At 36.0% G+C, this 13,146-nt stretch overlaps 1 protein-coding gene across 24 annotated transcripts in view; it reads left to right on the forward strand.

Annotated features, from left to right (window-relative positions):
• The window catches only part of EIF4G3 (eukaryotic translation initiation factor 4 gamma 3), a 286,670-nt gene that overhangs the window by 163,808 nt on the left and 109,716 nt on the right, over positions 1-13,146 (forward strand). For 19 of the 24 annotated variants that reach the window (XM_079776759.1, XM_079776738.1, XM_079776761.1 and 16 more), the window contains 2 exons: positions 4,720-4,828; positions 12,083-12,922. In XM_079776759.1, the coding sequence (XP_079632885.1) occupies positions 4,720-4,828; positions 12,083-12,922 (949 nt within the window). The remainder of the gene's footprint in view (positions 1-4,719; positions 4,829-12,082; positions 12,923-13,146) is intronic. The other 5 variants (XM_079776755.1, XM_079776739.1, XM_079776743.1 and 2 more) reach the window with 1 other exon arrangement.

Raw genomic sequence — 13,146 nt, forward strand, 5'->3', positions numbered from 1 at the left:
GTGGTGGTTTGCAGGCTGGCTATGCCCCCCATCGACCCAAGTGGAGGCCCTGATACCTGGGATTTATTTATCTTCTATAATTGAAATTTTGTAGCCTTGAGTGGAGGCCTTGGCCGGCCAGGATGTGGGGGAAGTTTGGCTTCCTCCATTGCTTGGGAAACCGAAGCCTCCTGCTCGCTCCGTGGCTGCAGCCATCTTGGTTGGGTTCATTTGCATACTTGCTCCTGATTTGCTGGTGGACGTGGCTTGTTGGTGTATCGGGGGTACGGTCAATTTGCATATTACTCTTTTATTAGATAGGATAGTCATACTGTATATTACATCCCCATGACCTGTTTATTTTATAACTGGAAGTTTGTGCCTTTAAACTTTTTTTTACCTATTTCACCCACCTGCCTTTGGCAACCACCAATCTATTCTATGAGCTTAGTTTTGTTTGTTTGTTTGTTTGTTTGTTTTTAAGATTCCTCATATAAGTGAGACCATACAGTCTTTATTTGACTTATTTTAGTCAGTGTAATGCCCTTTAGGTTCATCCATGTTGTCACAAATGGCAAGATTCATTCTTTTTATGGCTGAGCAATATTATATGTATATGGTTTATCCTTTAATATGTTTTTCTTGATAGAATATAAGCTCCATGAAGCCAAGGATTTTTGTCTGTTTTAGTTACCAGTGGCTTCTCAATGTTTTGTACATGGTAAACACCAAGGGGAAACACATGCACACCTTTCTAATGAATGAACTGGGAGAATTCTCCCCCACTTAGTAAAGAAGCATGTTTTGGTCCTTTTTTCTGGCGTCATTTATTGTTATTTTACTTCTTAATCTTCATAGTGTTTCTCAGTAGGTGCTGTGCTTGGTTGTTCTCAGGATTTATATGTTAAACAAGAGGTATTGGTTCAAGGATTATTTTAAAGTCATTGAATGGAGCTTTGAAAAATCAATTAGAGTCAGCTCATTGTATGCATGGGCAGAGGCAACCAACTTTAGTTTGAAAATATTTAGAAAAAAACGTTACAGTTGTTGCTGACATGTACTATGTGTTTAGGCCTATGATTGTTGTGTCTGAACTGAACATGTACACTTTTTTCTTGTCATTATTCTGTAAACAATACAGTGTGACAACTGTTTGCATAGCATTTACATTGCAGTACTATTGTAAGTAATCTAGAGATGTAAAATATGCAGGTGGATGTATGTAGGTTTTATGCAAATACCACATCCTTTTATATAAGGCATTTGAGCATCCCCAGATTTTGGTATTCATGGAGCTCCTGGAACCAATCCCCAGCGATACCAAGGGTCAGCTATATACCTAAAATAATGAAATGTGAAATATTCAAATAGCTTCTTAAGATAACAATAAATTAATCAGAGTCTTGCTAATATTTGTATACTATTTGGAGTCTCTGGCTTTCTTTCAATAAATTATAGGAGTTAGCAAACATTCTCTGTAAAAGACCTGATAGTAAATATTTTTGGCTTTGCAGCCATCGTTTCTTTCATCATTGTCACTGTAGCATGAAAGAGGCCGTATATAATATGTAAATGAATGGCTGTTACAATAAAACTTTATTTATGGGCAGTATAATTTAAGTTTCCTGTAATTTTTATGTGTCAATTAATACTGTTCTTTTGATTTTTTTCCCACCAACTATTTAAAAATGTAAAATGTTCTTGTTTCATGGGCAGTTCAAAAGCAGATACGTGTTCCCTGGACCATGGTTTGGTGACTCCCTATCTATAGTTACCTCTGTATTTACGCATCCTGTCATATACAACATTAAAGTAGATAGTAAAGAAGTTGTCCTCTGAGTAGAAATTGTATAGGCTATATAAAGGGAAATGAATTTTAAATTGTACAAAAAATACTTAAGGACAATTCAAGATTTTGTTGCCTGTTTCACCTGTTGGTAAACATTCTGTTTAAAACGTTAATTCCTGCAGTATTTGAGCCCAAATCTACCATTATCCCTTAAGGCCAGTACTTCAAATTTAATATATAAAACTTTAACAGAATAGATTCTCAAGTAGAATTCATAAAGGAAATTCATTTCTTGGATATTATCAGATATCTAATATCTTGGCATACTTTTAAGTTCCTTTATCAAAATGAGAATTCGTTTTTTATTTTTCTGCCAATCAGACCTTTTAACTCTGACTTCCTGATCATCTTTGTTGACTTATTTTATATTTTGATACCAATTGCCCTTCCAGAATCATTTTTATCAATTTTCATATCCACCAATAATGAAAGTGACTGAAGTGTAGTGATTTTGAAATTCCTTAAAATATTCTCAGCAGTGTAGATCATATACCCAAGTTCTCTAGCTACCCAAAAGCTTCATTTCCTTATAGGGATCAAAATTCATACAGCATTAGATGTGATATTTTTTTATGTGATGTTTGAGTCACAATATCCAGTGTGTTTTCTGATTTATCAGTTAAGTTAAAATAAGCCATGATTGTTTGTGCTTTGGAAAGATGAGGAACTCCTTTGTAACAGACTATAGTTATTAGGAGAAAAGAATTGAAATTAGAGGTTAAGATAAAGTTTGAGATTAACATAAATAAAAAGATTCTAAAACAAGATTAAAGTATTGAATTATATATCATGTTAATATGCTATATTTTTTTGCTACTATCAGAGGCTTAGAAAATGTTAAAAGTTCAAATGATTTTTAGTTCCTTTTCATCTTGTAGTTAAGGAAACTGAAGTACTTTTCTAGTATTTTTCGGCTATATAGCTATGTACTAGATGCCTGAATTTGGAACTGTGATTTAACCATGTTATCTCATTCCTTCCTTATAAATGCTTTATCCATAAGATCTTCCCAAGACTTTGTTAATTTAAAAATGTCTGTGCAGTTGCCTCTTTAATATGATTGAAGGTGTTTTTAATCTTAGATTGAAAAACTCTCCAATCTATATGTATAGGTATCATGATCCTTTTATTGTCTTAAACATCTGACTTTATCTATGGATGTTATTTTGGTGACCTACTTTTAGCAATTATCCTTTTTTTGGGGGGATATTAATTTCCCTTTTTTTCGGGGGATATTAATTTCCTAGGCAATTGGAGTAGTTAATATTATCTTTCTTTCAGGTAAATGACACATTTTACAGTTCTTTCTTTCTTGGGATGTGGATAACTGTTTAATAAATGCTAAGTAACAGAATCTTTCCGTTGTTCTGGAACTATTTTCAGCCATAGAATTGAACTGAGTTTGTATTTTCATGAAGCCTTTCTAATTTTTGGATTTTAGTAATACAGTCTCCCTCCCCAACTGGAACTAAAGATTCAAAGAAAATCATGGCTCTACTGTTCATTTATTTGGCCATGATTCAAAGTGAAATAGCAACTTCATTTTTTATACGTGGAAATATAATTTTAGCAGTCCATTTAGAAGTAATTGTGAATATAAGCAGTTTCGTAATCTCATGAATAGGTGAAATAGTATTTTCCCCTTTACTATCTGTAATATAAAATAAATGATAAGTCTAAACTGAAATATTTTCCCATATTTTCCAGCGTATAAGACGACTTTTTAACCCAGGAAAATCTTCTATACGCCCAGTCGTCTTATACGCCGGAAAATACGGTATTTTATATTCCCACTGTACGTGAGACTTAACTCACTTGAAAATGTTTTTATTAACTTTCACTTTTAAGTGTCCTTATCCACCCCAAATCATCTATACCTAAATCCCACCTGCCCAAAAAATCCAAAACAAAACAAATAGCAAGTCAGAATTCTGCAGGGAGCTCTGCTCTGATAGCACTGATGGAATTCAATGTCGGAGGCTGTGTCGGAGGCTGTGTCTATCAAAAACTTGACCTTAGATCTCCGAGGAGAGACACTGCTTTGTTTTGTGGCTTTTGTAAACTTCAAATCCAGAATAAATACCTGCCTGGAATGTGATGTAGAATGACTGTCCGTGTCCTTTCTTGTTTAATTCTTGTTCCCTCTAAGTTGAACAATGGCTGCAATTTTTTCAACCTACTCTGCTAGGATTTTGATAGGCACTTTTTATTTCAGTATATTGGCTGAGTGAAAATAAAAATATCCGCTAAGATACTTTTAGTCAGATTTCTGACTGTGAAAAGATATCATCCTTGACTCAGAAGCTAAAGATGTTTTTAAGGTGAAAGTGCCTTTAGAGACTTTGCAGGTTGTATTTTATCTATGTGATAATATGGACAAATGGCAGGGATCACCCCTCAGTATTGTTTTCTTGAACCAGTAACTGGTTTTAAAACCCATTGTACTTTGTCCTGCTTTTGGCAGATGAACTACGTTGCTAGGTAGTTTATAAGTGAAGTTGACCAAAACCCCTTTGGTCTTTGACTGGGAGGCTGTTAAATTCCCTCTCAGATGTGACCTCTATTGTTAGGTTGAAAGTCTCTTTCTCCTTAGAAGGAACACTACAGAATGCATTGTACTAATGATTGTTGTGCTGTCTTCTCTTGCTGTGGTTAATAGTAATCATCTCTTTTCCTTCCCCTTTCCTGCTGCCTCTTTCCTTTCCTTCCCCATCTTCCCATATACTTTTTGAATTTATTAAACTGGCCTATATATTTTTTCCTTGCTTTTTTTTTTTTTAATTTTGTGATCTCCTGTCCCACTTTGTCTTCCCCACTTGGCTTGGGTTCCATATTGCTAGTTTTTATGTTCGCACGCTCATTATCACCCTTTTTTGTACTTCAAATCCCAGCAGCTGCCCAGCCAGGTCCCCGAGCACAGCCCTGTGGTTTATGGGACTGTGGAGAGCGCTCATCTTGCTGCCAGCACCCCTGTCACTGCAGCTAGCGACCAGAAGCAAGGTTTGTGTATGACTGTTTTCCTCCCTCTTATATTTAGTCTCTTTTTATATTAATACACTGCCCTTAGCATTTAAGAGTGAGAGTAAAACATTTAAAGATTATTTAGATACCCACTTTTAAACAAAGCTTTGAGTTTGAAAATCACAGTGTTCAACATCTAAGAAAGTAAAGTAAGGGTCATTATTAAAATTTTTTCTACATTTCTTAATGCCTCAATGTCAGTATATATTTATAAAAGCTTAACTGCCTTAAACTTTTTCTGCAACAAGGTTGGGAAAATAAATAAAAGCATGTATTGCTTTACAAGAAGAACACAGTTTTATTTATGTATTCAACATGTTCCTGTGTGTCCTGCCATTCTAAAAACAAATTGTTTCTTCTTATAAGTTTGGCTTTTATGGCCTTAGTTGGGGATAGTACTGAGTTCAAACACTGACCCCATCATGCACTAGCAATTTGGTCTCATTGGTCATTATGCAGTGTGTCTTAGTTCCTTCACCTACAGAATGGAATAAAGAAGACCTACCTCACAGGGTTGTTGTGGGGACAAGCCTAGCATTTGAAATGTGCTTAAATTACAGCCAACTACTGATGCAGGAATCATACTAAGGTCTCTGTTCCTATTGACTTGGAACGTGGAGTGCCAAATGTTGGTTGAAATAAATAAATTCTTTTGGATTTATAATAGAAAACGTTAAGGGATATCTCACTCCAGAAAGTGGGATAGTACAGTCTCTCTTTGATGCCTCATTGGATTTAGGTTGACTTTAGCTAAAGTAAGTTCTGTGTTATATTTGTTTTATAAGATCGTTTTAGCCCAAAAGATAGATAACCTGGCATGCTTCTGAAAGTTGCACTGTCAAATACTTCTTTGAGCATTGTTCTGATTAGAAACTCCTGCATACTGAAAGCTAAATTTTTAAATATTAAAGTTATTCACCATGCAGGAATGCGATTCATAGGTATTGAGGAAAACCACTTCCTACTCCCAATGATAATGCAGTTTTCAGTCAAAATTTAGAATGCTTTCAGTCTGAGTGGAGAATAATTTTCAGATTATTCCCTTCCAAACTACTTCTTTACTTTTGCAGTTATAATCCTTTTGCTAGTTAGAAGTATTCTAAACATACTGAATACTTATTATGCAAAAAAGCCTTAAAATATATCATCTATGCAGACTCTCTCCATAGCTGGGCCATGCTAAAGAGTTCATAATATTCCTTGATGATGATAGCTCTGACCTGCTAAGATTTTTAGTTGTTACACACTTGCGTTTTATCTCAGGTAGCCCTTGATTTTCAGAAGAAAGAATACAGAATTCTTGGTTTCCTCTGTTTTTTATGCTTTGTGAAAATTTGAATAATAAAAATCAACATTTTAAATTGACATATGATATAGATATGGGTGAATTGGAAAATATTTCAGGTTACCTTGATGAAAAGAAAAACACTTCCATTTCAAGTACATTTCATAGAGCTGATAAGTAATTCTTTGGGACTACTACTGTCTTCCTCTTAGTGTCAACTATCTTTCAGAAAACTCAGTAGTAGTTATAATTTTCTATTTGAAATTTTACCAATAGCTTGCCAATATATAGAATAGTTTTTGAAGGAGTATTTTTTATTACTTATTTATTTTTAATATTTTAATTGATTTTTGATAGAGGAAGGGGAAAGGAGAGAGAGAGAGAGAGAAACATCCATGTGAGAGGGAAACATCCATCAGCTGCCTCCTATCACATCCCCTACTGGGAATCTAATGGGAAACCTTTCAGTACATGGGACAATGCCCTACCAACTGAGTCACACTGGTCAGAGTTGAAGGAGTATTTTAAAAATATATTTTTTAATTTATTTTCGAGAGAAAGGGAGAGGGAGAGAGAGACAGAAACATTAATGATGAGAATCATTGATTGGTTGCCTCCTGCGTGCCCCCTACTGGGGATCAAGCCTCTAACCTGGGCATGTGCCCTTGACTGGAATCGAACCTGGGACCCTTCAGTCCACAGGCCGACACTCTATCCTCTGAGCAAAATTGGCTAGGGCGAGGAGTTGTTGTTTTAAAAAACTAAATTTATATAATTCGGATAACATTAGAAAGGGCTCATTCTTTTTCCGAAAATATTTTTTTTTAATACTCACACGATGATATGTTTTGTAGATTTTAGAGAGAGAAACATCGATGTGAAAGAGTTGCCTCTCAGATGTACCCCGACTGGGATTGAACCTGCAACATATATTCCCTGACCGGGAAATGAACCCACAACCGTTGCATGGAATGATGCTCTAAATAACTGAGCCACCTAGCTCGGGCTTCAGAAAATATTTTTTAAAATTTAAAAATGTCCTTTTGAAATTAAAGTAGGATATTAAATATACTATTTTCAAAGATTGGTATATTAGCTCCAAGCATCAATCGATTATGTATTCTGCCATCAGATTGGTTTTTCTATCCAATGGAAATATCATTTCTGAGGGTTTGCCCTGGATAAAATCTACCATGTAAGCCCTGAAGTCTCCAACCATTTTGAGTCACTTAAATACCTCTTTTTTCAAAAACCATTTTGTTTTGTAAAGTGAAAGGATATGATTTTAGCACTTGCTAACTATATGACCTTGAACCTATGACTTAATTTCTAAATCCTCCAGTTTCCCCATCTGTAAAATAGGAATATAATCATTTTTACCGCAGTGGCAGTTGTAAGAATTTAAGAACACTGTGTATTTATGGTATTTGATCCAGTTCCTGGTACATAATAAGTGCTTATTTGATAAATGTTGACTCCTATTAAGCTTCTGGTTTTCAGAGTTTTTGACATGAACAGCTAGAGTGGTTACATGAAGATCTAAAGACCCAGGAAAAGACCTCAGCTTGGTTTGTAGAGAGAAAAACTATTGAATGAATTAAAATTTCAGCTAGTGTTGATTGTATAGACAGTTTAAAATCAGTGGTTGCCAACCACTGGTGGTCCATGAGGTCTGAAAGGTTGGCGACTGCTTGTTTAAATGATCATTGTTTGCTGTTTGGGGGAAAGTGCATTCAGCCCAGTGTATTGAGGAGAATTAAATACAAATAAAAGTTTTTGTGCCTTGGTCTTAGTGCCTTTTGAAAGCATTTGGTGTTGGGTAGGTATTTAGTAAATGGCATTTTGTTATAATCCAATCACTTGTAAAGCAATGCAGCTCAATTGAGGTTGTTCTGGCATAAGGACAGAACTATTCTCTGTGAAGTGAGACTATCCTTCAAATTACAGGATGCTTAGTTAGTATTTTTGGTCTCTGCTCATTAGATGAGAGTAGCACCCTCTCAGTCACATAAGGCTCATGACAACCAAAAGGCACTCATCTAGGCATTGGTTCCACCACAATTTGAGAATAAAAGGGAGTAGTATTTTCTGTCTTTCCTATATGACATTCATTATATTTACTACATATAATGAGAAAGAAAAAGTGTCTTATCTCATTATCAGAGCCATTGTTAATAATGTCCCAGACTTTCACATATTATATATTTTTTATTTGTTTTTTTTAAAAAATATATTTTATTGATTTTTTACAGAGAGGAAGGGAGAAGGATAGAGAGCTAGAAACATCGATGGGAGAGAAACATCGATCAGCTGCCTCTTTGCACACCTCCTACTGGGGATGTGCCCGCAACCAAGGTACATGCCCTTGACCGGAATCGAACCTGGGACCCTTGAGTCCGTAGGCCGACGCTCTATCTACTGAGCCAAACTGGTCAGGGCTTATTTGTTTGTTTTTCTCCTCACCCAAAGATGCTTTATTGATTTTATAGAGAGAGGAAGGGGGAGAGAGGAAAACATCGATCAGTTGCTTCCCATATATGCCCCAACCAGGGTTCAAACCCGCAACCTTAGGTATGTGCCCTGGCTGGGAATCTAACCCACAACCTTTTGGTGCACAGGATGATGCTCCAACCATCTGAGCCACCCAACCAGGGCATTATTACATATTTTTGTTTATTGTTTGTTTGTTTGTTTGTTTTTGTTAATCCTCACTTGAGGATATTCTTTTCATTGATTTTTTTTTTTTTTTAGAGAGTGGAAGATGGGGAAAGAGGGAGGGCGAAAGAGAGATAGAAACATGAATGGGAGAGACTCGTCGATTGATTGCCTCCTGCATGCACCCCCTTCCACTCAAACCTACAACCCATGTACATGCCCTTGACCAGGAATCAAACCTGCGACCCTTCAGTGTTAGGGCCGATGCTCTAACCACTGGAAAACGCCAGCCAGGGCTGTATATTTTTTGTTACCAAATTAGACTTATGTTACCAAATTAGACTTATGCTCTACATACAGTTTTGTGCCATGCTTTTTAAAAAAACAAATCTTTTGTTACAAACTTACCATATTATTAAATGCTTTTAAAAAGCCTATTTTAATTCATTACATAATATACCTTGATATGCCCAGACCATCATTTCTTTATAAATCCCTCATTGTTACACATTTAGTCTATTTCTCTTCTTCTTGCTATTATAGTGTTGCCTTAAATATTCCAAATCTCTGCCTCTTTTCACTCTTACATGATTATTTTTTTGAAAAATTCTTAAAAATGGAATTCCCACAAGTTCCTAAAGATGGGCAAATGTTATAAACATTTCTAATGCAGTATAGTAGATTTCAACTAATCTTGGCTCTGCAAAGCATTATCTTAATAATAAAATCTATGTTCTTTATATAGATCTACTGTATTATACTTTTCAGCTTTCTATATTAAAGGCCATTTTTGTGGTGTGTTTTTTTAAATTTACCGATTGACTTGAGAAAGAGAGAGGAAGGAGAAGAGAGAGAGAGAGGGAGAGAGAGAAACATTGGTTCATTGTTGTACTTACTTATGCATTCATTGGTTGACCCTTGTATGTGCCCTGACCTGGGATCGAACTCACAACTTTGGCATATCGGGAAGATGCTCTAATCAGCTGAGCCCCACCAGGGCTTTAATGAATGAATTAAAGGACTTTTTATTTCAGAATAAGGAGCTCTCAAATAACTTTTTGTTTCTAATGCTAGATTTTTCTCAGGGGTATATTGAAGTTTCAGTCCTAGGTCTCCTTTTGTTTGATTATTTTTAGTGTCACACATTTTATTTCCTAAAATTAGTAATTGAATTGACATACTCTTGTTATATTGTTAATGTGAGAATGATTATTTTCCACTGTTTAATTTACTGCATCTATGTATAAAGAGTGTTATGGTGATGTGCTTTCACAATGTTATCCTGTAATCTGGATGTTTGACCCATTCATTAGCAATTACTCCATTGAATTGGAAATTATTTTCATCAGAGATCTTTTAATAAATGTTTATTTGTTATATATGTCGCACATATTTCTTTGAAATATTTTTGTCTCTTTCCCTGGCAACTTAATCTGAGGGATTGGCAATGAGAGCCTATTGATCTTTTCTCCATTACAATAAACAGGCAGAGTTCAATTTAAGAAGCACTGACCTTTATGCCCATAAATTAAAGTGAATTTTAAGTCCAGTAAAAGTAGTTGCAGTGAACAAATTAGCCTTTAACAACCCACTGGTAATATTTACTGTCTGTTTATCTGAGTAACAGAGTGTGTTTTCTTTGACAGACTTGGTTCACCACAATTTATTGGAAAGACTCATTTTCATTGATGCCTAAAGATTTCTGACAGAGAAAGTAAAGTCCTTTTCAGTGTAGATTGTTTTTTATAGGGCTTAAAATTTTTGTTTGCATTTGATAAACATACTCATGAATATCTGCTTTTCTACTGGAGCCTGTTTATTGTGCTAAGGAAGCATAAGGTTAGAAAAAAATCTGAATCTCCTTTGGGTTTCATTCCCATAAGGATGAATTATATTATTAGCTTATCTAGAATTTTAAAATATGGAAATTCTCATGAATTAGAGTTTCTTACATTTTCTGGTACCTTTATTATAGTTATTAATTTATTTCTCTCTTGCTCTTGCTATTCTTTCTGTGTCTGTACAGGGACATGCATTTTACATATTATACTAAAATGTTTCAGACATATATGTTAAGTGTTCTTTTTTATTAGACTTGATTATCTGCATATTAACTCTGTTTTCTCCCTAAAGAATTTATTTTTACAATGAAGGCACAAGATAAATTTTCAATTTTATGCCTTTAACTTTTGAAAAGTGAAAGTGAAATTAATTTATAAATGAATTTTTATGTTCAGGAACTTTATTTTGCTGATATATAATAAATTTCATTGATAATAAATAAACAAGTAATACATGTTCTTTATAAAAATTCCCCGAAGTGTAGAAATATATAGAATAAAAATATCTATTTATGCCGAGACCGGTTTGGCTCAGTGGATAGAGCGTCGGCCTGTGGACTCAAGGGTCCCGGGTTCGATTCCGGTCAAGGGCATGTACCTTGGTTGCGGGCACGTCCCCAGTGGGGGGGTGTGCAGGAGGCAGCTGATCGATGTTTCTCTCTCATCGATGTTTCTAACTCTCTATCCCTCTCCCTTCCTCTCTGTAAAAAATCAATAAAATATAAAAAAAAAAATATATATCTATTTATAAAAGCCTAAGCTTTGATGTACACTGACCACCAGGGGGCAGATGCTCAACGCAGGAGCTGCTGAGCTGCGGTCACTTGGTGGTGGCGGTTCTCAGGTGACGCACCCGGAACCAGAGAGGAGGGAGCCCGATTCTGGGGTGTGTCACCGGAAAACCGCCCTCTCGCAATCTGGGACCCCTCGGGGGATGTTGGAGAGCCGGTTTTAGCCCGATCCCTGCAGGCTAGGTCAAAGGACCCCACCGGTGCATGAATCTGTACACTGGCCTCTAGTCAGTCTATAATAATTTAAACTCTATTTGCCCTTGAACTATCCTGCCACTATGGTATATCCTTGATAGAATTTCTACAGGGAACAAGATATAGTGGCGATGGAAGGTATCGCTACCTTAAGGAAAAGACGCACTCCCATTCCAAGAATAATTTATTTAGCTTCAATTTTGTTGAGCTTTTTCTTTGTAATCTTGACATAATCATTTGATGAATTGATTCTTTCTCCTTCTTCAAAATAAACTCTCTATGTAATAGTAGATGTAACTAGAAAAAAAAATGACAATGTTTTTGAAGTGATAGATGTCTAATACTTTAGTCTCTCTTCTGCTACCCATGATTTAGGGTAAGAAATGAAAAGAATTGGCCCAAAATAATGCAATATAATCTCTGATCCAAGAATTATTCTTAAAACTGTGTTTTGTTTCTTTCCCAGAGGAGAAGCCAAAACCAGATCCAGTGTTAAAGTCTCCTTCCCCAGTGCTTAGGCTAGTCCTTAGTGGGGAAAAGAAAGAACAACTGGGCCAGATGTGTGAGACTACTGCAGCAGTGTCCATACCAGAGCTTCCTCTGCCTCCATCACCAACTGCTGTTTCTCCAGTTGCTCGAAGTTCAATTGCTTCCCCTACTTCTGCTGCTCTTAGTAGCCAGCCAATATTCACCACTGCTCTAGATGACAGATGCGACCTCTCCTCCTCAAAAGAAGACACAGTTCCTGTACCCAACCCCACATCTTGCACAGAAACATCAGGCCCTTCACAAACTGATGTAATTGATGATGACATATGCAAGAAATCTTGTAGTGTAGCTCCTAATGATATTCCATTGATTTCTAGTACTAACCTAATTAATGAAATGAATGGAGTTAGTGAAAAATTACCAGCCATGGAGAGCATTGTGGAATTAGTAAAACAGGAGGTGTTGCCATTGACTCTTGAATTGGAGATTCTGGAAAATCCCCCAGAAGAAATGAAAGTGGAATGTGTTTCAGCTCCCATCACCCCTTCTACAATTCCTTCCTTTTCTCCATCTCCTCCAACTCCTCCTGCTTCTCCTCCTCCCACACCAGTCATTGTTCCTGCTGCTGCCACTGATGTTAGTGCTGCTGGTGCTCCCACTGCAGTCCACAGAGTCTTAGAAGAGGATGAGAGCGTAAGAACTTGTTTTAGTGAAGATGTACAAGAGATTCAGAACAAAACAGAGGTAGAAGCAGATGGGCAAACAGAAGAGATTGTGGAGTCTCAGAACTTAAGTTCAAGAAAGAGCCCTGCCCCAGGTAAGCTATTCTGCCATTAATTATATGCTTGCTGAACATAAAAAAGAAGCAGTATTTGAGTTATTTTTTAATTGGCTACTTTCCTTGACTTCCAGAAACATCAAATGAATGCTGAAATTCCTAGTCTGATTTCTTCAATGGTGTATTTATGTTTTAGTGCAGCCTGCACAAGAGTTGCTTGCTCCATTGTATAAAAATGCAAATGAAATTTCAAATATACAAAA

Source organism: Cnephaeus nilssonii (genome assembly GCF_951640355.1).
Source record: "Cnephaeus nilssonii genome assembly, chromosome: 7".
Lineage (NCBI taxonomy): Eukaryota > Metazoa > Chordata > Mammalia > Chiroptera > Vespertilionidae > Cnephaeus > Cnephaeus nilssonii.